General features: G+C 44.7%; 1 protein-coding gene across 5 annotated transcripts in view; it reads left to right on the top strand.

The window, feature by feature from the left end:
- LOC137546799 (zinc finger protein 22-like) overlaps positions 1-21,777 on the top strand; it is a 39,378-nt gene extending 17,601 nt beyond the window's left edge. For all 5 annotated transcript variants that reach the window (XM_068269654.1, XM_068269658.1, XM_068269657.1 and 2 more), the window contains 3 exons: positions 6,726-6,852; positions 9,891-10,004; positions 20,297-21,777. In XM_068269654.1, coding sequence (XP_068125755.1) covers positions 6,726-6,852; positions 9,891-10,004; positions 20,297-21,048 — 993 coding nt within the window. In that variant the 3' untranslated portion in view covers positions 21,049-21,777. The remainder of the gene's footprint in view (positions 1-6,725; positions 6,853-9,890; positions 10,005-20,296) is intronic.
- The last annotated feature ends 2,436 nt before the right edge of the window (positions 21,778-24,213 follow it).

Below are 24,213 nucleotides of genomic sequence, written 5' to 3'. Positions count from 1 at the left end.
GATGGCTGGGGTTGCACCAGGGAGGGAGCATCCAGGTGCATCAGGACCGATTTTGCTACATTCAGTTTGAGGCCTGAGTAGTAGCCGGATTCCTCTATTGTGTCCAAAGCGGCAACAAGAGAGGGGCCCGAATCTTCTAGGTGTAGAATTGTATCATCTGCATAAAGGCTGATATTTTCTTCTGAATGCTCTGTGCGTAAGCCACGAATTAAGGGGTTGATTCTGATGCGGCAAGCCAGAGGTTCCACAGATAGAGCGTAGAGCAGGGGAGAGAGAGGGCAACCCTGGCGAGTACCCCGACCCAGTGGGAAAGACTCTGAAATCCATCCATTTGTGCCTGCTCTTGCCCTGGGGGCCTGGTAGAGCAGTTTCACCCATTTACAAAAAACGTCTCCGAACCCAAACCTGGCAAGGACCGCCTGTAGGTAAGGCCATTCAACAGTGTTGAATGCCTTGGCCATGTCTAACGAGGCGATGACCCTTTGACCTGTATTAGAGTGATTGGCTTGTAAGTTGGTCATCAAGCGACGAATATTAATAGCTGTGGTTTTGCCAGGCATGAAGCCGGTTTGATCGGGGTGAATTAAGGATAGGATTACCGAGTTTAACCTAATGGCCAACACCTTCGCCAGGATTTTGATGTCAGAAGTGAGTAGTGAAATTGGACGATAAGATTTGCATAGAAGGGGGTCCTTGCCAGGCTTGGGCAACACTATAATAAGAGCCTCTGTCATAGAGGGGGGGAGACGGTCTAATTCAAAGGCTGTTTCGTATGTTTGCAAGAGTAGGGGTATAATAGTGTCAGAGTATTTCTTATAGAGTTCAATGGGGAGACCGTCAAGGCCAGGGGCTTTTTTGTTAGGAAAACTGGCTATTGCTATTGTTAATTCATCTTGGGTAATGGGAGCGTCTAGTGACTGAGCTTGGTCAGGGGTAAGTCTAGGCAGAGTTACTTCAGAAAGAAAAACCTCAGAGTCTGTCTGGGTGGCAAGCGTTTTGCTGGTGTATAGGGATTTATAGTAACTGTAAAAAGTACTGTTTGTCAGCACAGCCTGAGACAGGAGAGCCATTAGGGCCTTTAATATGTGTAATGACCGGGGGAGAAGTGTAAATTTTGGAGATTTTAGCCAGTAGTGTTCCCGCTCTCTCACCCTGCTCAAAGTGCGCCTGCTTGTTGAAGAACAGTTTGCTTTTGGTGATTTCCTCTAGCATCGTTTTGTGCTGCCGTTCCAGAGCCTGCCAAGTTGATAAAGTGTTGTGTGATGGATTACTTATATATTGAGCTTTAGCTAAGTCAATATTTTTAATAAGGTCAATCTCTTTTTGCTTTGAGTGGGATTTACAAGCTGATATGGCATGAATCATCTCACCTCTAGTAAATGCCTTGAAGGTATCCCACACCAGGAGCAAATCATCTTCATCTCTGTGGTCTAGTATAAAATTATCTAGTCGCGTAGTAATTTGGTCGTGCGTCTGTATTAGTTCCAGCCAAAAGGGACTCAGTTTCCAAAACTGAAAGGGTGGTCTTAGGCCTCAGTCAATTGAGAGAGCAATTGGTGTGTGATCTGAGACCAAACGTGGCAGCGCCCCAACCTCAGCCACACATTTCAAAGTCGTAGGAGTTGCTAAAAAATGATCTAGTCTGGATGCGGTATTAAATGTGGCGGAGTGGCATGTATAAAGTTTACCCTGTGGTTTAAAGTGTCGCCAGACGTCTATTAGATTCATTTCTGCAACCAAATTGGCGAAAGAGGTAAGTTTATCTGCACGTGGGGGTATTCTATCAAGGGAAGCATTACCGACTGAATTGAAGTCCCCCATCCAGAGTGTCTGAGCGTCTGGAAAGTTTGCAGTAAACTTCGCTCCCTCCTGAAGCACAATGGCATTGTATGGAGGGGGGATGTAGATGCAAAGTAGGATCAGTGCAATGCCATTGATTTTACAGTATAGGAACACAAACCTACCAAATTGGTCGCATTTGACATGCAATGGCTGAAATTGTAGAGTTTTTTTTAACTAGAATGGAGACTCCGCGTGAGTATTGGGAAAAGGTAGAGTGGTAAGACCAGCCCACCCAGGCACGCTTTAGTGCCAAAATTTTACTTCCTGTAATGTGAGTCTCCTGGAGCGCCACCACGTCCGGCCTGTGCCTGTTTAGATAGTCAAATATCATATGCCTTTTCAATGGGTCATTCATTCCCCTTACATTCCAGCTACTGAATTTTAGTTTAAGTGACTGCATCAATGGTAAAAGGGCTTGGTAAGTTATAGGTTAAATCAGTAATACCCGTATAGAATTCAGTTGTAGTACATATCATGATGAGTAAAAAAACATTTTTGCAGTGGAGCCCGCACATTATAGCATAGTAATAGATCTTAACTTTTATAAACATAAATCTAACTTGAACTAAAAACCGCCCACTAAACTACCCTAGCCCTCCCTGGTCAGCCCAAAACTAGACGGACCCTTATACCCAAAACTTATAGAACTCAAGTCAACAGCTAGTCACTATATTGACCCTTGATGTTGGGGGGGACCTATGGGGAACCCTTTAGCACCCTATAACATGGAACAAACAGTAGAACAATAACCTGTAGTTAAGGGGTGGCGGGGAAAAGGGAGACAGCCCAAGAAAAAGAGGGGTCTGACTCATATTTCCCGGCCCTCCCACCCTAACAGCGTTATTGTACAGCATTCCCAAGGCTATTTGGTACCCTGAAGAAAGCATAGCAGTTTTAAATCTTACAGAGTGCAACTGAAACCGAGGCAGCTAACACAACCTGCGTCCAGATAGTTAGTTTGTAATGTGGCAGATGAATGCGTAGCAAAAAGGGGGATCTGCAGCAAGTGCTTTGCCCAGGTGACCTGGGTACATACAAGGCATCCATGACGTAGATATAGTGAAGCGTACAACAGGTTGCCTTATTCTATCTGTGGCGTATTTATAAAGGCGTAATACTGGATGTGTTGCTGCGGTGTGACGCCATTCAAGAACATATTTAGACCAAGGAAAGTTATAAAGTTCCACAATGTTTAGCTATGTAACTTTCACTGGAGGGCACATTGTCAGGACTAAGGTCAGAATGGGAGCGAGTGTCCAGAATGTTGAGCACCAAGGGGTGGTGAAGGAAGAGTACTTTAGGCGCCAAAAGGGCAGTCAAAGCTGATGAAAGGTTGGGTGCAAATACATTTGCAGTGTACTCACTCATCTGGAGACCCTTGACTGCGTGCTGGGGAGTGGTTATTTGCTGGACGAGATTCTAACCAGTCTGCGGCAGCTTCAGGAGAGTTAAAGAAGTGTACACGATCGTTTTCCACCACACGTAGTTTCGAAGGATAAAGCATGGCGTAGGCCAGGCCACGGTCACGGAGCTTCTTTTTAACATTGAAGAACGTAGCTCGTTGCTTCTGCAGGTCAATTGAGTAATCCGGGTAGAATGAGATATGTGCATTTTCATAGGTAATTTCACCCTTAGCACGGGCTTCTTTGAGGATGGCATCCCGGTCTCTGAAGTTTAACAGCTTCATAATAAATGTGCGTGGCGGTGAGCCTGGCGGTGGAACCTTTGGGGAGACACGATGTGCTCGTTCTATAATAAAAACGGTAGAAAAAGCTTCTCTGCCAAAGACTTCTATCAGCAGCTTCTCGGCAAATGTTTCAGGAGAACTTCCTTCAAGCTTTTCTGGTAGGCCCACTATACGTATGTTGGAGCGCCTATTACGGTTCTCAAGATCTTCTTGGCGCTCTCGCATAACTTTGACCTCGGATCGGGTCTGCGCGATGTCACGCTGAGCAGGCCGCATGCTGTCTTCTAGGCGACTGACTCTCTGCGCTGTCTCCGTCACGCGGGTACGTAGCGTCTGCATGTCCGCTCTAAGGAGGGAGACATCCGACCTCACCTCCTCCAGCTTGGTGGTTATGGTTGTAAGGGCTGTTTGGCAGGCAGAAATACCTTGCATGATTTGCTGGAGTGACGGAGCAGGCGCCTCAGTATCGGAGGTCTCGTCGCCATCTTGGTTTCATGGCGGAACTTTGCCAGCTTGGCGGCCGCCTCAGAGCCCTTTCTTGTCATGTCAAAAGGGGGTGTAAACGTGCACCAGCACTTGGGGAACAGCAGGGATCTAGCTGAAAGCCGGTAGATGCGGGAAACACCGTGCAGGATAGCAATTATCAGAGAGTCAGGCGGGAGCTCTTGTCTTGTGCGTCTTACTCCATCCGCTTCCGGCCACGCCCCCCGGGTGGCCGTATTTAACATCACTCCCAGCTTGGCAACGGCAGAGTGCCCGCAAAAACTGTATGTGCAATTATAATCTTGGAAATGTGAGTGGGATTTCTTAAAGAGTAACTGTTAGCCCCCAAATTGAAATTTAAAACACTATTGCAATGTTTTATTTATTATATAAGTGAGCCAAAAAGCCAATGTACAAGTTAAAAATCAATCTAATTTTGTTACTATCTAACCTTTTCCCCCAGCTCCGGACGCAAGCCGCATATCAGATACTGTAGCATGCAGAGCATGCCTATGTCTGGCCGACCCCCCTCTCCCCCCCAGGACCAGGTGCCAATATATTCTCCCCACCGCAGCTGACCGCTCTGACACGGAGAGAGAGCGGCAGCACTTCCAGAGCAGCACCGCAGAGCAGCCGCCGCCGAGTCACATGTAAGAGAATCACATGTGAGAGAGATGCACGGCGCTGGCTGCTCTGCGGTGCTGCTCTGGAAGTGCTGCCTCTCTCTCTCCGTGTCAGAGCGGTCAGCTGCGGTGGGGAGAATATATTGGCACCTGGTCCTGGGGGAGAGAGGGGGGTCGGCCAGACATAGGCATGCTCTGCATGCTACAGTATCTGATATGCGGCTTGCGTCCGGAGCTGGGGGAAAAGGTTAGATAGTAACAAAATTAGATTGATTTTTAACTTGTACATTGGCTTTTTGGCTCACTTATATAATAAATAAAACATTGCAATAGTGTTTTAAATTTCAATTTGGGGGCTAACCGTTACTCTTTAATAAAGATTTTAAGGTTTTAACAGTATCGCGCTATGAAAGGATTTTCTTTTGAGGTATTTTGCAAGCCAATATAGGAGACCATAAAGGCGGTTAAGTGGTGCTTTCTGTGGTGACACCAGGATCCTGAGGCTCCTAGGCTTCCTGGATTTGTGCACGGTTGGCCAGTCTAGCAGTGGCCAATACATCTGGTGAGTCTGTATGCTATCGGGTGTCTATGGTGGAGGATCACTGTTTAGAGTCACTGCGAAATTCAAGCAACTAATACATGTGTGGACTTTGAATATATAGATGTGCGCTTAACATAAGCTATAATAAATAGACATGTATGATAAATCACATAATTCCAGTTGTCATCTTCACAAAAGCAGCTTAAAGTGAGACTTCATGTTTTTTTTTTTTGAAGGAGGAAGTGTGGAGGGATCTTGTAAGGTCCATTATACAGTATATTGAAAGCCCAACTGAACGCTAAATTTGGACAGACAGCAGGGCTAGAATTGACAGTATGCTACCCTTACAATTCAAAAAGCAGCCCTTTGTTTTGCCACTAGGAAATTGGTCATTATTACTAGTATGGATGGTAAGTGAGTGAGTGTATTAATTCCGATCTTATGCATATGTATGCGGCTTTTATGCGGCTTGGAAATGGAACAATCCAAACCAGTAACAGAGGATTTTGTTTGGTTCAAGTTCAAGCTGCATAACATTTCTCTAGCCATCCTGAGGGACAACTGGAGGATATCCGGTTCAGCCTTCCTATGGAAACACAATGCCAAATTAGATTTAAAGCCCAGTCCTCCCCCCTCATCCCTCATTTCTGTGTTTTCGGCATAAAAACCCATATAGGGTGAAGCTCTGTCTGTTTTTAACGTTCTGGTCTCACCGGCAGGTGAGGTTTCATCTGTATGGTTGACGTCAACAATATTCCTGGCCAGCTGGTGGACTTACCTGCCGTTTGACTGCGGCAATCTTAGAACCTTCGCCTTCCGATGTCTTAACTTGGGGCTCATACGGGCTTGCACTTGCACAGTACAGATGTGCCACGCTTTGGAGACACTGGAGGACGTGGGAGTACCAATGGCGCATAAATTAAATGGGACCTTGATGGGGCAAGTGCACAGAGTACAACAACGCAAACGTCATTTATATTGTGCTTTTTTTTTCAGGTGGATTTGGCACTTCAGAGTTGCAGACACTTAGGGCACTCTCCACCGGTGACCAGGAACATTAGGGAGCCTTGCCTAAAGACTCCTTACTGTTTTATGTCCTGGCTGTATTCAAACCCAATTCAGAACACTAGCAAGGATATGTAGAGGGAAGGCTCTGCCTCTATTATTCTGAGCCTACAATGCAGACTTCATTCCATATATTCCCAGTAGATCATGTGATATGTCTGGTGGGTACCTCCCTCAACCTCTTTTGTATCAATTAAGGGGTTGGGTTACACACTGTCATCCCACTGTACTATCAGGATTTGGAGATTGCAAGTCTGTAACCCATTGCACTTGCTTGTGAAGTATGTGTCCAACGTTCCCACGTCTAGTGACGGCACTGAAGGTCAGCTGACAGGTGACCAGATGGGCTGAACCTCACTGCAGGTGTGGCAGGGCCCTTGCTGTTTTTGTATATACCCTTACAAGGAAAATGAAGTTGGTCTTTATGTGAACTGTTGTAGTTTACAATGTTCAGGCATTGTATCTTGTGCCATTTGCATTGCAGGAACCAGTGAAGTCAGATAATGTCACTGTCCGTTTCTCAGTAGAGGAGTTGGAATCGTTTGAAGAAAGACAAAAGGAGTCTTGTAAAAATGATTCAACACAAATCCACCAGACTCCCACCTTAGTGGGTAAGGAGCTTCTCTCTGCATTAACGTAATTAAAGATGACAGCTGTATTAGTCAGCTCCAATGAATGTGTAAAGGTATGTGTTGTCCTGAAAAATCTTCATATACAGCCACAATGTAAAGAATGTATTGTAGCATAGGAATCAGATAATTATCTCAGAAAGGAATGCCTTAAACCAGGTACCCATACTTCAGGCGATGTATGGGCAGACTGACCAAGAGACAGATCTCTCTCGCACGCTCTCTCTTGTGCGCTCTCTCGCTCTTTCGCGCTCTCTCTCGCTCTTTCGCGCTCTTTCTCTCACTCTCACTCTTTCTCTTTCTCTCTCTCTCACTCTTTCTCTTTCTCTCTCTCTCTCGCTCTCTCGCTCTCGCTCTCTCGCTCTTTCTTTCTCTCTCTCTCGCTCGCTCTTTCGCTCTCTCTCTCGCGCTCTCTCTCTCTCTCTCTCTCTCTCTCTCGCTCGCTCTTTCGCGCTCTCTCTCTCGCTCTTTCGCGCTCTCTCTCTTTCGCGCTCTCTCTCTCGCTCTTTCGCGCTCTCTCTTTCACGCTCTTTCGCGCTCTCTCTCTCGCTCTTTCGCTCTCTCTCTCTCTCGCTCATCAAATCTGATTGTAGAGAGATATGTTGCCTGCCCATACACCACAAGCCGATTCCTGATCAATTTCAGCATGAAATCTCTTGGGAATCAGCCCTGTGACGGCTCCTCGCTGTGCCCGGTGCCATTCTTCTCTACCTGTCCAGCATAACTTTAGTGTCCATCATTGGCTTCATCTCCGCACTGCCTCCCATACAAGCGCCCCACATGGTTGCCAGTGTAACATGGGTGTGTTTGTGACGTCATGTATACCAGCAATCACTTGGGGCACATGTATGGGAGGCAGCAATGTTCTCCCCAGGCTTTTGTAGTCTGGTGCTCCACCCGGCTAGTTTTGGTCAGCACCCGGCTGTTATCAGCTCACCACCTCCTATGCTGTAAGCAGAGGAGCGCTGGCCCTGCATTATCTCATCGCATCCCACCTGGCTATTTTCTCATGCCATCTGGCTTGGAAAAAATTCTGGGGAGAACACTGGGAGGCAAAGCGGTAACTGAGCCAGTGGCAGACAGTGGACAGGTAAAGTATCATTGCACAGGGCACATTTTACAATAGGTTGCAATGCTGGGGTTCGGTCGCATTTGTTGGTTGTCCTAATATTGCACGCATTACCGCCGCGCACCCGATTGAGCATGGCAGCCCTACATCTTGCAGCATGACCGATCGATACATGCGACCAATTTCGGACTAAAATTGGTCACATAGTTCATTGGGCATGCTTTTCGTGGCACCGAATTTCATCAGATTATAATAATCGAATTGGATGGTCGATTGGCTCATCAAGTCGCCTGATGTATGGCCACCTGTAGAATTCCAGGTTTTCAGTTTGCACCCCAAATTATATTTTGGTAGAATGTGGGGTACTTCTGTTGGTTGAAAGATATGCATCATAATAGTTTCAATTTAAATAAATCTAAAGCCCCATCTACACCATACAATTTTTTTTTTGTTTGATTCAATCTGACATGTCTGATCGAGATTCGATTCAAATTGCTATTGCAAAACAATGGCAAATTGAATCGAATCCCGATCGGACATGTCAGATTGAATCGAATCAATGAATCAAATCGAATCAGACAAAAAAAATTGTATGGTATAGATGGGGCTTGAAACCAGTCGTCTTTATCTATGAGATTTAGAACTAGAAACTGTTGGAACACATTTATACACAATGGTGTGGGATTCTTTGCTAGCCTTAACCTCCTAAGCACCACAGACTTACACCTCCCTAGTGACCAGGCATTTTTTTTTTTACAATTCAGCACTGAGCAGCTTTAACTGTTTATTGCTCGGTCATGCAACTTGGCACTCGAATAAATCTTACCTCCTTTTTGTCCCACCAACAGAGCTTTCTGTTGGTCGGATCTGATTGCTGCTGCAATGTGTTTTTTTAAAATCAATTTTAATGTTTTATGTTAAATAAAAAAAGCTAGTTTTAAAAAAAATTCCCTCATTCCCTCCCTTCTTCCCCCTGAGATCCACCACTAGATTCACCTCTCATAAGCATCAGCCTATGAGAGGGATAATATTGTGAGCCTCTCCTGGGGACAGCACAGTGACAGAGCTGTCCCCCGTACATCGCTGCAGTAGATTTCAGTGGCTTTTTTTTTTTTTCCTTGCCAATTTACAGCCTGCCAGCTCCGATCGCCGCCGGCTGTTCGTGGCCGTCTCCTCCGTCCTCCTGCAGGGAACGCACGCTCGTTCCCTGTTAATTTTGAGATGAGTGAGATGACGCCCCGGTGCATCCAGGAGGAATAAGGAAGCCACACTGCGGTCACCATCCTGCGTTAGGCGGTTGCAGAGTGGTTAACTGTGCACATGACAATAGTTTTTTTTTTTTTTTTACGTGTTTTCCCATATTGTGGTTTATTTAGTAAACACTTCCTTATGTACAGCCATACAGGTTTGCATACGTCTTTGATATTTGTTACTCTGTGGTTGATGCATGAACTTGTGGTAATCTTGCCAAGCACAAACCTCAATATTACACTTAGTACCAGCACTGCTGTTAGTGTGACTGTTGCTATGGTAACATGCATTACCATAAGAAACAGTCACACTAGTAGAATGCTGCAGGTCACGCTTATAACGTAACTCGTGGTACACAGTGATGGTAGTAAGAATAATATTGCTGTGCAATGTCTGTGCACAGCAATAATGCTGCAAGTCTGTGCATCAACCCACCTGTCCCTAAAAGTAGATAGTGTCGGTTTTGCTGTTTTACATTATCATAATTCCTTGCAATGTTGATGGGGTAATTAAGTAGAGCAATCTGCAGAGCAGGCAATTGCAATAACCCACTACAGCAGTAAATCAGATACACTTTTTAGCTCTTGAGAAGACTTTGACAGCAAGGTAACATCTGGTTGAGTGCTATGCCATACTTCAAATTTAGTTATGTGTTGAAATTAGTTAAACAAAAATAAAATACTGCTTCTTTTACCAACAGGTTATATTTATGTAAAGCCTGAGATAATGTCTCGTATTCACCAAGGAGAAGAATTATGTGTAAAGAGCAATTTGTATTCTCAGAGGAGGAACTGTAGAGCAGGTGCCTCCACAAGTGAGTATTCTGCTTTGTATGTCTGCACAAACACTTAGATCATCCCAGCCAATACACATGAGGTAAATTGATGCTGATAGAGGCAGACATTGGGCAATGTAGAATCGAGATGTAAAGCTGCGTCCACACATAGGCAGGCATTCAGGGCAGTCTCAGCTGAGAATCAAGCTTACAGTCATGGCTGAAATTGTTGGCACCCCAGAAATTGTTCCAGAAAATCAAGTATTTCTCACAGAAAAGTATTGCAGTAACATGTTTTGCTATACATCTGTTTATTCCCTTTGTGTGTATTGGAACAAAGCAAAAAAAAGGGAGGAAAAAAGCACAATACTCCAACAATGGGCTGGACAAAATATTAGCAACCTTCGTTTTATATTTGGTTGCACTCCCTTTGGAAAAAATAACTGAAATCAATTGCTTTCTATAACCATTAATAAACTCCCTACACCTGTCATCCAGAATTTTGGACCACTCTTCCTTTGCAAACTGCTCCACATCTCTTATTGGAAGGGTGCCTTTTCCCATCAGCAATTTTAAGGTCTCTCTACAGGTGTTTAATGGGATTAGATCTGGACTCATTGCTGGCCACTTCAGAACTCTCCAGCACTTTGTTGCCATCCATTTCTGGGTGCGTTTTAACATATGTTTGTGGTCATTTTCCTGCTGGAAGACCCAAGATCTCGGGTGCAAACCCAGCTTTCTGACACTGGGCTCTACAGTACAAACCCAAAATCCTTTGGTAATCCTCAGATTTCATGATGCCTTGCACACATTCAAGGCACCCAGTGCCAGAGGCAGCAAAGCAACCCCAAAACATAATTGAACCACCACCATATTTCACTGTAGGTACGTTTTGTTTTGTTTTTTCTTTTGTAGGGCTTATTCAATTTTCGGTAAACAGTAGAATAATGTGCTTTACCACAAAGCTTAGTCTCATCCGTTTTTGTTTTTGTTTTTTTTACTGCAGGGACATGGTTTTTTTTTTTTTTTTGTTTTTTTTTTTTTTGTTTTTTGTTTTTTGTTTTTTTGGTTTTGTTTTTTGTCTGTGTCAGCAGTGGGTTCCTCCTGGGTCTCTTACCATAGGGTTTCATTTAAATGTTGATGTATAGTTTGCACTGATGCTCCCTGAGCCTGCAGGACAACTTGAATTTCTTGGGAACTTGTTTGGGGCTGCATATCCACCATCCTGACTATCCTGCGTTGCAACTTTTCATCAATTTTTCTCCTCCATCCATGCCCAGGAAGCTTAGCTACAGTGCCATGGGTTGCAAACTTCTTGCGCACTGTGGACAAAGGCAAATCTAGATCTCTGGAGATGGACTTGTAATCTTGAGATTGTTGATATTTTTCCACAATTTTGGTTCTCAAGTCCTCAGACAGTTCTTTTTCCTCTTTCTGTTGTCCATGCTTAGTGTGGCACACACAGACACACAATGCAAAGACTAAGGGCTCAGACACACTATAAGCGCTTTTCTGAGTGCTTTTCTTGGACTCCAGAGTTTTCTGAAAGCTTTTTTTTTTTTAAAAATGCTCCCATTGACTTACATTAAAATCACGTGTTTTACTTACATTTAAATCGTGGTAAAAACACAATATTAACCACTTGAGGACCACAGTCTTTTCGCCCCTTAGGGACCAGAGCCTTTTTTTCCATTCAGACCACTGCAGCTTTCACGGTTTATTGCTCGGTCATACAACCTACCACCTAAATGAATTTTACCTCCTTTTCTTGTCACTAATACAGCTTTCTCTTGGTGCTATTTGATTGCTGCTGCGAGTTTTAGTTTTTATTATATTCATCAAAAAATACATGAATTTTGTCAAAAAAATGACTTTTTTAACTTTCTGTGCTGACATTTTTAAAATAAAGTAAAATTTCCTATACATTTGAGCGCGAAAGTTATTCTGCTACATGTCTTTGATTAAAAAAAAAACCCATTCAGTGTATATTTATTGGATTGGGTAAAAGTTATAGCGTTTACAAACTATGGTGCCAAAAGTGAATTTTCCCATTTTAAAGCATCTCTGACTTTTCTGACCACCTGTCATGTTTCATGAGGTGCTAAAATTCCAGGATAGTATAAATACCTCCCAAATGACCCCATTTTGGAAAGAAGACATCCCAAAGTATTCAGTGAGAGGCATGGTGAGTTCATAGAAGATTTTATTTTTTGTCACAAGTTAGCGGAAAATTACACTTTGTGACAAAAAAAAAAAAAAGTTTCCATTTCTTCTAACTTGCGACAAAAAAAAATGAAATCTGCCACGGACTCACTATGCTCCTCTCTGAATACCTTGAAGTGTCTACTTTCCAAAATTGGGTCATTTGTGGGTTGTGTTCACTGTCCTGGCATTTTGGGGGGTGCCTAATTGTAAGCACCCCTGTAAAGCCTAAAGATGCTCATTGGACTTTGGGCCCCTTAGCGCAGTTAGGCTGCAAAAAAGTGCCACACATGTGGTATTGCCGTACTCAGGAGAAGTAGTATAATGTGTTTTGGGGGTTTTTTACACACAAGTGTCTATTTACAGAGATATTTCTCCCACTCAGCATGGGTATGTGTAAAAATACACCCCAAAACACATTATACTATTTCTCCTGAGTACGGCGATACCACATGTGTGGCACTTTTTTGCACCCTAACTGTGCTAAGGGGCCCAAAGTCCAATGAGTACCTTTAGGATTTCACAGGTCATTTTGCGACATTTGGTTTCAAGACTACTCCTCACGGTTTAGGGCCCCTAAAATGCCAGGGCAGTATAGGAACCCCACAAATGACCCCATTTTAGAAAGAAGACACCCCAAGGTATTCCGTTAGGAGGATGGTGAGTTCATAGAAGATTTTTTTTTTTGTCACTAGTTAGTGGAAATTGATTTTAATTGTTTTTTTTTTTCACAAAGTGTCATTTTCCGCTAACTTGTGACAAAAAATAAAATCTTCTATGAACTCACCATACTCCTAACGGAATACCTTTGGTTGTCTTCTTTCTAAAATGGGGTCATTTGTGGGGTTCCTATACTGCCCTGGCATTTTAGGGGCCCTAAACCGTGAGGAGTAGTCTTGAAACCAAATGTCGCAAAATGACCTGTGAAATCCTAAAGGTACTCATTGGACTTTGGGCCCCTTAGCACACTTAGGGTGCAAAAAAGTGCCACACATGTGGTAACGCCGTACTCAGGAGAAGTAGTATAATGTATTTTGTGGTGTATTTTTACACATACAGATGCTGGGTGAGAGAAATATCTCTGTAAATGACACATTTTTGATTTTTTTTTTTACACACAATTGTCCATTTACAGAGAGATTTCTCCCACCCAGCATAGGTATGTGTAAAAATACACCACAAAACACATTATACTACTTCTCCTGAGTACAGCGATACCACATGTGTGACACTTTTTTTGCAGCCTAGGTGCGCTAAGGGGCCCAACGACCTATTCACAGGTCATTTTGAGGCATTTGTTTTCTAGACTACTCCTCACGGTTTAGGGCCCCTAAAATGCCAGGGCAGTATAGGAACCCCACAAGTGACCCCATTTTAGAAAGAAGACACCCCAAGGTATTCCGTTAGGTGTATGGTGAGTTCATAGAAGATTTAATTTTTTGTCACAAGTTAGTGAAAAATGACACTTTGTGAAAAAAACAATAAAAATCAATTTCCGTTAACTTTTGACAAAAAAATAAAATCTTCTATGAACTAGTCATACACCTAACAGAATACCTTGGGGTGTCTTTTTTCTAAAATGGCGTCACTTGTGGGGTTCCTATACTGCCCTGGCATTTTACGGGCCCAAAACCGTAAGTAGTCTGGAAACCAAATTTCTCAAAATGACTGTTCAGGGGTATAAGCATCTGCAAATTTTGATGACAGGTGGTCTATGAGGGGGCAACTTTTTGTGGAACCGGTCATAAGCAGGGTGGCCTCTTAGATGACAGGTTGTATTGGGCCTGATCTGATGGATAGGAGTGCTAGGGGGTTGACAGGAGGTGATTGATGGGTGTCTCAGGGGGTGGTTAGAGGGGAAAATAGATGCAATCAATGCACTGGGGAGGTGATCGGAAGGGGATCTGAGGGTTTGGCCGAGTGATCAGGAGCCCACACGGGGCAAATTAGGTCCTGATCTCATGGGTAGGTGTGCTAGGGGGTGACAGGTGGTGACAGGAGGTGATTGATGGGTTTCTCAAGGTGTGATTAGAGGGGGGAAATAGATGCAAGCAATGCACTGGCGAGGTGATCAGGGCTGGGGTCTGAGGGCATTCTGAGGGTGTGGGTGGGTGATTGGGTGCCCTAGGGGCAGATAGGGGTCTAATCTGATGGGTATCAGTGACAGGGGCTTATTGATGGGTGATTGATGGGTGATCAGTGGGTGATTAGATGGCAGAGCAGATGTAAACAATGCACTTTGGAGGTGATCTGAGGGTAGGTCTGGGGCAATCTGATGGTGTGGGAGGGTGATCAGATGCCTGTAAGAGGCAGGTTAGGGTCTGATCTGATAAGTGGCAGTGACAGGTGGTGATTGACGGGTGATTGACAGGTGATTACAGGGGAGAATAGATGTATACAGTACACGGGGGGGGGGTCGTTCTGAGGGTGTGGGTGGGTGATTGTGTGCCCTAGGGGCAGATAGGGGTCTAATCTGATGGGTAGCAGTGACGGGGTGATTTATGGGTAATTAGTGGGTGTTTAGAGGAGAGAACAGATGTAAACACTGCACTTGGGAGGTGATCTGATGTCGGATCTGCGGGCAATCTATTGGTGTGGGTGGGTGATCAGATTGCCCGCAAGGGGCAGGTTAGGGGCTGATTGATGGGTGGCAGTGACAGGGGGTGATTGATGGGTGATTGACAGGTGATCAGTGGGTTATTACAGGGAAGAACAGATGTAAATAATGCACTGGCGAATTGATAAGGGGGGGTCTGAGGGCAATCTGAGCGTGTGGGTGGGTGATTGGGTGCCCGCAAGGGGCAGATTAGGGTCTAATCTGATGGGTAACAGTGACAGGTGGTGATAGGGGGTGATTGATGGGTAATTAGTGGGTGTTTAGAGGAGAGAACAGATGTAAACACTGCACTTGGGAGGTGATCTGATGTCGGATCTGCGGGCGATCTATTGGTGTGGGTGGGTGATCAGATTGCCCGCAAGGGGCAGGTTAGGGGCTGATTGATGGGTGGCAGTGACAGGAGGTGATTGACGGGTGATTGACAGGTGATCAGTGGGTTATTACAGGGGGGATAGAGGCATACAGTACACAGAGGGGGGGGGGGGGTCTGGGGAGAACCTGAGGGGTGGGGGGGAGGGTCAGGAGGGAGCAGGGGGCAGTTTAGGGTTAAAAAAAAAAATAGCGTAGACAGATAGTGACAGGGAGTGATTGATGGGTGATTAGGGGGGGGGGGGGGTGACTGGGTGCAAACAATGGTCTGGGGGTGGGCAGGGAGGGGGTCTGAGGGGTGCTGTGGGCGATCAGGGGACAGGGGGGGGGGAAATCAGTGTGCTTGGGTGCAGACTAGGGTGGCTGCAGCCTGCCCTGGTGGTCCCTCGGACACTGGGACCACCAGGGCAGGAGGCAGCCTGTGTAATAGGCTTTGTATACATTACAAAGCCTATTATACACTTTACATGCGGCGATCCGGGTGCTAGTAACCTGCCGGCGCTTCCGAACGGCCGGCGGGTTACATCGCGAGGGGGTCGGAGCCAGTTGCCGGTGGCTGATCGCGTCACGAATGACGCGATCGCCGCATAACCACGCCCGCCTCCGCCGATGGGGTTATTGCGGTCATTTGGGCCCAGCCCTTGCTGCTGCCCATCGGCTTAAGGCGGTCAGCAAGTGGTTAATGTAAGTCAATGGGAGCATTTTTTTAATAAAAACTCTCAGTAGACTCGGAACGCCAAAAAGCGCTCAGAAAAATGCATATAGTGTGTCTGAGCCCTATGTGAATATCCTATTTATGCTTTCAGGTGTGATTTTTTTTTTTTTTTTTTTTTTTTTTTTTTTGCCATCGATCACACCTGTTACTTGCCCCAGGTGAGTTTTTAACCACTTGCCGACCGCACGCTTATACCGTGCGTCGGCAAAGTGGCAGCTGCAGGACCAGCGACGCAGTTCTGCGTCGCCGGCTGCAGGCTAATTGATCAGGAAGCAGCCGCTCGCGCGAGCGGCTGCTTCCTGTCAATTCACGGCGGGGGGCTCCGTGAATAGCCTGCGGGCCGCCGATCGCGGCTCGCAGGCTAAATGTAAACACAAGCGCAAATAATCCGTTTTGTTTACATTGTACGGCGCTGCTGCGCAGCAGCGCCGTAAGGCAGATCGGCGATCCCCGGCCAATCAGCGGCCGGGGATCGCCGCCATGTGACAGGGGACAGCCTGTCACTGGCTGCACAGGACGGATAGCGTCCTGTGCAGCCCGGATCACCAGGGGGGCCAGGTAGGAGAGGGAGGGGGGGGATTTCTCCGCGGAGGGGGTCTTTGATGTGCCCTCCCCGCAACACCCGGCAGGCAGGAGCGATCAGACCCCCCCAGCACATCATCCCCCTAGTGGGGAAAAAAGGGGGGCGATCTGGTCGCTCTGCCTGCACCCTGATCTGTGCTGGGGGCTGCAGAGCCCACCCAGCACAGATCAGCTAAAACAGCGCTGGTCCTTAACCTCCTTGCCGGTTATCCCGAGCTCAGCGGGGTAACTTGCGCAGGAGGATATCTCAGGCCCCGCTGGGCCGATTTGCATATTTTTTTTTTTTGTTACAAGCAGCTAGCACTTTGCTAGCTGCTTGTAACTTCCGATCGCCGCCGCTCGCCGCCGATCCGCCGCAATCCGCCGCGCCGAGTCGCTCCCCCCCGCCCCAGAGCCCTGCGCTGCCTGGCCAATCAGTGCCAGGCAGCGTTGAGGGGCGGATCGGGATTCCCTATGACGTCCCGACGTCCATGACGTCGGTGACGTCATCCCGCCCCGTCGCCATGGCGACCGGGGAAGCCCTGCAGGAAATCCCGTTCTCAATGGGATTCCCTGCATACTCTGATCGCCGAAGGCGATCGGAGTGGGTGGGGGGATGCCGCCGCTTAGCGGCTATCATGTAGCGAGCCCTTGGCTCGCTACATGATTTAAAAAAAAAAAAAAAAAATGTGTGGCGCTGCCTCCTTGCCGGATTTTTTAGACCGGCAAGGAGGTTAAGGGGGGGTAAAGGGTGGGTCCTCAAGTGGTTAAAGGATTATCACACGCTTGAAACATCTTATTTATCCACAATTCTAAAAGGGTGACCATAATCTTGTCCAGCCCATTTTTGTCGTTTTGTGTTACATTATTGCCAATTTGCTTTTTTTTTTTGTTTTGTTCCAATATACACAAGGGGAATAAACATGTGTATAGCTAAATGTGTTGCTGCAATACTTTTCTGTGAGAAATACTTGATTTTCTGGAAAAATGCCACTCCAGATCTTTAAATCCTCGAGCACACTGTAAGTCAGACTGATGGATGCATCATGCACCATGCTGTCATTTACTTGATTGAGCATTTTAATATAAAATGCATTTTTCTGCTTCTCTGTAAAACTAGTATATAATATTAAATATGTTTTTTCTCTATTTTATTTTGGTGTTTTTAGGAAGCAGTAAAATAGGGTGCATATGGCTAATGGACAAAAAGGGCACCGCCATAGACTGCAATGCAAAATATAGGCTATTGGGCACACAAGAAATAGCGGTTGCAGGGATAGTATTAACAAAAGTTTCCGTTTATGGAATAAGCTTGATTACAAATATTGTTTACAAATTCGTTTTGACTTTGTGTTTAACTTATTTTTTTAGTTTTTTAAACTTCGCTTTCAGGAGGTTTTACTTACGGTATTTTTTCGTTTTTAAATTTCACTTTCAGGACTGTAACAAGTAAATTTTCGTTTACAGTTATTTTATCATTTTGAAATTCGTTTTCATACGTATAATGCTTAAACATCGCTTTCAACCTTATTCTATTAGAGATGCATCGGAAAATATTGTTTAACATTAGAACTTCGGCTATATCCCGTGCCCTTTTTTCCACGCGCCCTTTTTTTGATGCATGTGTTTTTTATGGCTTAGAATACATGGTATTTATTCTTGATTGAAGTGTGGGTCCTTTCATGGTAGTAGAATACCTACGTTAAATGATAAAAACTGGTTGGTACTAAATTCAACCATGCACCCCCTGCCCTTTAATCATACAAAAAAGGGTATGCTAAGATGTCTTCCAAAAGACAGAATCGGATAAATGCCCCTGTAGTGGATCTCCGTATAAAAAAAAAAGAAAGTGTTTAACAACTTTTTGGATTTTAGACAGATCTACGCGGGAAGACTGTTCCTATCCCAGGGACGTAGATATGCTTTTCTGTGTTCTAACAAGTGTCGCCGCTACTGCAGATGGATGGAATCGGATAAATAGTGTAATTTGTTTTCATTTTGTTTTTTCCCTGTAAAATAATTACTGAAAACCAGTATCACACACAAAGAGCTTAATTTGTAGTGAAAAACAAGGTATAGATAATTTTGTTGTGATTAGAAGTAATAAAGTTATTGCCAAATGAAAGAGGAGTGCTGACAGCTAAAAATTGCTCAGTCCATAAGGGAGAAAAAACACCCTAGGCTGGTTTCACACTGTAAATTGGTGGCAGTGTTGCGGTGCAGCACGCCCAATGCACCAAAAAAAAAACAGGCCTTCAGGGAATACCGCCTTACTATGCGGTATTCCCAGTTGGTATCTGGCCAAACAGGAAGTAATGCACACTTCCTGCCGGGCAAGTGATGACGTGTGCGGAAGCATATTGCAAAAAATACGCTTCCGCACCTGCAGTGGGTATAGACACTGACACGTGTCGCCATAGACTTACATGACTTCCGATCAGGTACGCGTGGTAACGTAGTCTTGGAAGCACATCAGATAGGAGACTTCTATCCCACTGGGACGCAGGTAATGTGATTTTCCCCATAGACTTTAACCTCCCTGGTGGTGCATTACTTATGGATTTCTAAAAGCGGTACATTTTTTTTTTTTTTTCAAGAATATCAGAATAAAGGACTGGTAGACATCCTGCATGTAAATAAAAGAATGGGACACAAAATTGTTGAAATAATTAAATTTATAAATAAACTGAAAAAATAGGCGGTAGGCAGAGAGTAGTCAAAATCCAGGCAGATGTCAGTACAGGGAGCAGGCAGAAATCAGTCAAAATCTAGGCAGATCTCAGTACAGGGGGCAGGCAGAGAGTATTCAAAATCCAGGCAGATGTTGGTAACAGTAAGGCAGAAGCAGTTGGGAACCAAATGGCTATATTGTAAACATCATGTGCTTTCAAGTGAACTTGTCTGCCATGGCAGTCAGGTGACACAAGGGAGCGATGAAATTACAAGTTGAGATTAGAGACAAATGAGGAGTAAATACGGGCTAAACTCTCAGCATAAATACATGCAGCATTTCTCGGTTTACATTCTGTGCTGTGCAGATCGGGTCTAGATGAGGGGGGGAATCAGACAGGCTAAACTCCATTCATACTGGGTGCATCTGTGTTTTTGTTCTGTGCTGTGCTGCTCGGGTCCAGAGGGGGGATTAGACAGGCTAAACTCGCTCCATGCACGCAGGGTGCATTTCTCGTTTTCCTGCTGTACTGTGCAAGAATTTGGGACCACTTTAAAAGTAGGCGCTGCCCCTGATAACGTAACGCCGCTCTGTCTCGCCGCTGATTGGCCACCGGGATCCAGGAAGAAGAGAGGAGACGGGGATCCCGGTGGCCAGCAATAGGTGCCTGGAGTCCCGGTGGACAGAGCCGATTGCGTGCAGGACCCAGGTAACACACTGCACCATTGATTTAAGCTACCCCGAGCGGGATTACCACCCCAATTGATTTTTTTTCTACCCCGAGTGCAGCTCAGGGTTACCGGCAGAAAGGTTAATTGCCCTGCGGTAGCAGTGCGTCAATTTGCCGCACAGCCACAGTGTGAAAGAGCCCTTAGGGGTGAACTGGTTAAAGTGGTATGAAACTCCTCTATCCTCTTTGCTCTAAAAGATTTTAAAATTGATTACTGGTATAACACGTGCATTCCTATAGTAGCACGCATTACTATAGCAATATGCGCTAATAGGGGTGGTGCACCCCTGGGGTTAATATTGGTAAAACTTCTATGTACTAACTACACACAGCAAATTTGCTGGGCTTTTGTGCATCAGACCCAAAGACTTTTTGGGAGGATTTTTTTTTTTTTTTACAACTCTTTCATAACTTGATGCTGTACTTCCAAAATTGGTAACATTTTCAATTACCTTCCCCCCAACAGGTGACAAATCAACAGAAGAATGTAAATCCTCCAATCCTCTATCTGAAGGCAGCAACAATGGTGCCACACCTTGTGAAAGTCCATCAAATTCCAGCACCATTGTGAAGAAATCATGTACATCAGCACTTGTATTAAAACATAGCAGAGCAAATGAGAAGTCCATAAATCATCAAATGCCAGAGGAAAAGAGCATTGAAATAAGAGTGCCGAGAGGCCGCCGGAGAAGGAAATATGCTATGAGTGGAAGTGTAAATGCAGAAGAAGCTGAGGGCACTTTTACAGAAAGTAAAACGAACGTTAAACCGAAACCTAAAGTGGCTAAACCAGCCAGATCTTACCTCTGTTCTGTGTGTGGTAAATGTTTTACACAGAATGCTAGTCTGATCATCCACCAGAGGACTCACACTGGTGAAAGACCCCATGTATGCAAAGTGTGCAACAAGAGCTTCATCAGTAGTGCTTACCTCGTCATGCACCAGAGAATTCACACAGGAGAACGTCCTTATGTGTGCAGCGAGTGTGGCAAAAGTTTCATAAACAGTTCCAATCTTATAATACACAGGAGAGTTCATACAGGCGAACGACCCTACGTCTGTTCAGAGTGTGGCAAGAGCTTCCGGCACAGCTCTGACCTCGTCAGGCACCAGAAAGTTCATACCGGGGAGCGGCCCTACACCTGTACAGAGTGCGGCAAGTGCTTCTTTCGCAGTTCACATCTCATCAGGCACAGGAGAGTTCACACCAAAATTTAGAAGATGGCTTAACTTAATAGATTTTTCTACACACTGTCACTTCATTTCATGCACTAGTATATATTGTTAAATATATTCGATCTAAAAAAAAAAAAGCTTAGAAAGTAGATCCAGACAACAAGCAAAGTCTGTGAACTGCTGAAACTGTCCAGAAAACTTTTCACGGAGCTTCTTGGTAGGACTGTAAGCCCTTCTCAAATGATTCTCTGCTTTATCTGTCATGCTCCAATGTCTGGCCGAGGCTGAAACGGTTTCAGAGAGCGATGATGCTGGAACTCTGAAATATTATTTCTACTAAAAAGTGGGTGGTATTGAGACAAAAAGTACAGCCAGTCACTCCTAGGGATTTAGTTAGCAAAGGAAGGCAAGTTCATAGGATAAAGGCCAAAATACAGCAAATTCACAGTTATCCGGAACTCTGGAAGTCTCAACTAAATGGCATGACTGAGGAGATAACGGGGACTGTTTTTTGGGTGGTTTGCTGGCCTTTAAATTTCACCGATCCTCCAGTGACTTCTTCTAGCCTTCCTGTAGCTCCTAGCCGCTTTCTGGGGTCCGTGCTCGGCTCCTGGCATGACACCTGACCCATTGCGGGTTAGGTGGCAGACCAGGAGCCATATACAGAGGGCGTCGGAAAGTCGCTAGGAGATACAGGACGTCGCTGGAGGCTCAGTGAGTATTTTATCCTGTACGGGGGAGGTTTGTGCTTTTTTTTTTTTTTTTTTTTTTTTTTTTTTTTTTTTTTTGACCGGCAAGCACATGTATCCGGCACCAGGCGATCCGCGACGGATACTAGAGGCTTTGCTGTATTTGTAAACAAGTAAAGAATGGTAGACTGCATTCAGGGTCACTATTTTTATACATAATAGGAGTATACCTATAAGGTTATCTCGTATCATTATGTGTACATCTAATTGCTGGCTTGTTAAAGGAGAACTCCAAGCAAAACACAAAGGTTTCAATTCACTAAGCATTACCGCATTCGGTAAGGCAGAAAACACCTGATTTTAGGCTGAAATTACACTATGAGTTGCATAATGCATGCATTATAATATTTGTAAACTGCAATAAGAATGGACATGTTAATTCAGAGCCTGCATGCAGCGAGTTAGAAGCACAGAACATTTTTGTCAACTCACTGTCCCCACATGGAAAACTAGAATTACCGACTAGTGAGGTAAATGCATCACTAAATTTCAATTCAGAAAGATTAGAGCATGTGGTATAACAAGTGAGCTGTGTGATACCATATTTTATCTCCAGCCTGGAGCTGTCGGCAACTAACAAACAGTCATTTGATGGGGAGGGAACAGTTTTTCAAGGGAACCTAAACTGAGAAGGATAGGGATTTTTCCTTTTAAAATAATACCAGTTGCCTGACTCTTCTGCTGCTGATACTGTGTCTCTAATACTTTTAGCCACTGCCCCGGAACAAGCATGCAGATCAGGTGCTCTGACTGAAGTCAGACAGGATTAGCAGCATGCTTGTTTCAGGTGTATGATTCAGTCACTACTGCAGCCAAAGAGATCAGCAGGACTGCCAGGCAACGGGTATTGTTTAAAAAGAAACATTTATATCCCTCTCAGTTAAGGTTCCCTTTAAAGAAAAGTTGAAAACTTTAGCAGAATAAAGTTAATAAAAACATATTTCTCCAATTTCACAATATTATTAAGCCTTAATAAAATACTAATAGTTTTGAGTTGACACCACACATTTTATGTTAATTTTATGCAGCTCAGATATGCACTTTACTTGTCAGTAGAAAAAAAAACGCTGTCTGTAGCAGATCTTTCATCCATTTACCCTACACTGCAGTAGTCCATATGAAATACCATATGATTCCTTTAAAATACCGAATTAAATACTGCATGAGGTAAAAAATCTTAGTGAATTGTCATGCGGTTTTTCAGAAAATCACTGAACTATTGCCGCACACGTTAACATCTTAGTGAATTTTGGGGGGAAAAAATCTAAAATACCACAAGAGATAAATTACCTAACATGACTTTTTTTTTTTACCAAATGTGTCTTAGTGAATTGAAACCAATATTGAATGATAATACAGGAATAGCTATTTGATTCTCACTGTTGAAAAGAAAAAAAAAAGTTGGTGAATATTGGTTGTATGCCTGGAAATAACTGTCCTGCTTTTGTCTTCCTCAGACAAAGCTTTTTCTGTCAACAACTGCCTCACTTCACTGTTTCATTGTATTCATAGTTGCAACTGTGTCAAAGCAACTTTCACACTTACCGCAGTTTGTTGTATATTTACTCCCACCATAGCTTGTCAGGAGGGCAAAGTAAGTCTATGGGGACTTAGGCCCGGTTCACACTGGGCGGTAAAAAACGGTCCATTCATGGATCCTAACCGATGCGAATGGATCTAATGTTAACCTATGGAATCGTTCTCATTTGTCTGTTAGAACTGATCCGTTCTGAACGGACCACAAATTTGGTTCTGCAGCAATTTTTCCGGACCGCTGAGCCCGGCGAACGGAAGCTGAAGCACTGCATTGATGGCAATGAGAAAGCTGAATGTTTCTTCACACCAGTGAATAAACGGACCGTTTTTAAGCCAGCAAAATTAACTTTGTTGATGGGCTCTGGAGGGATATGGGGAAACCGAACCGGAAGCAAGGCCGCCGCAAACTCTCTGCATTGCCATATGATCCGTGCTGTACAGGCTTCTGTAGTAACTTAGAGTCTAATGGGGCCACCTAAAATTTTAAGTTCTTGACACAGAACAAAACATGTCAATTAAGATTTCAAGGGCTAATTCACACAGACATTTCTAAGCCACTCAAGCACCCAGTCCCAAAGAATATACTAAATGGCTTCGTACACTTTGGCAATGATCAGGTGGTACGCTATTTTCTGATTGCATCTTAAGTTTAGGCAGTAGCTAGAACTTCCAAGTTAAAGGAATCCTGAGATGAAAGCAAAACAAGTATTTATACTTACCCGGGGTTTCCTTTAGCCGCCTGTAGGCCATGGGCTCCCTCGCTGTCCTCCTGGGCCGCTCTGTTGTCCTGCAGACAGCTCTGGTAAATTCCCCAGTTGCACTCATCAGTCGCGCTCCACTGCGCATGTGCAGTCCCGGCCATGCACATAGCTAATGGCCAGGCTAATGCATGTGCAGTGGAGCACGACTAAGTGCGACTGGG

Source organism: Hyperolius riggenbachi, chromosome 2 (genome assembly GCF_040937935.1).
Source record: "Hyperolius riggenbachi isolate aHypRig1 chromosome 2, aHypRig1.pri, whole genome shotgun sequence".
Lineage (NCBI taxonomy): Eukaryota > Metazoa > Chordata > Amphibia > Anura > Hyperoliidae > Hyperolius > Hyperolius riggenbachi.
This window is presented reverse-complemented; position numbering and strand designations above follow the sequence as displayed.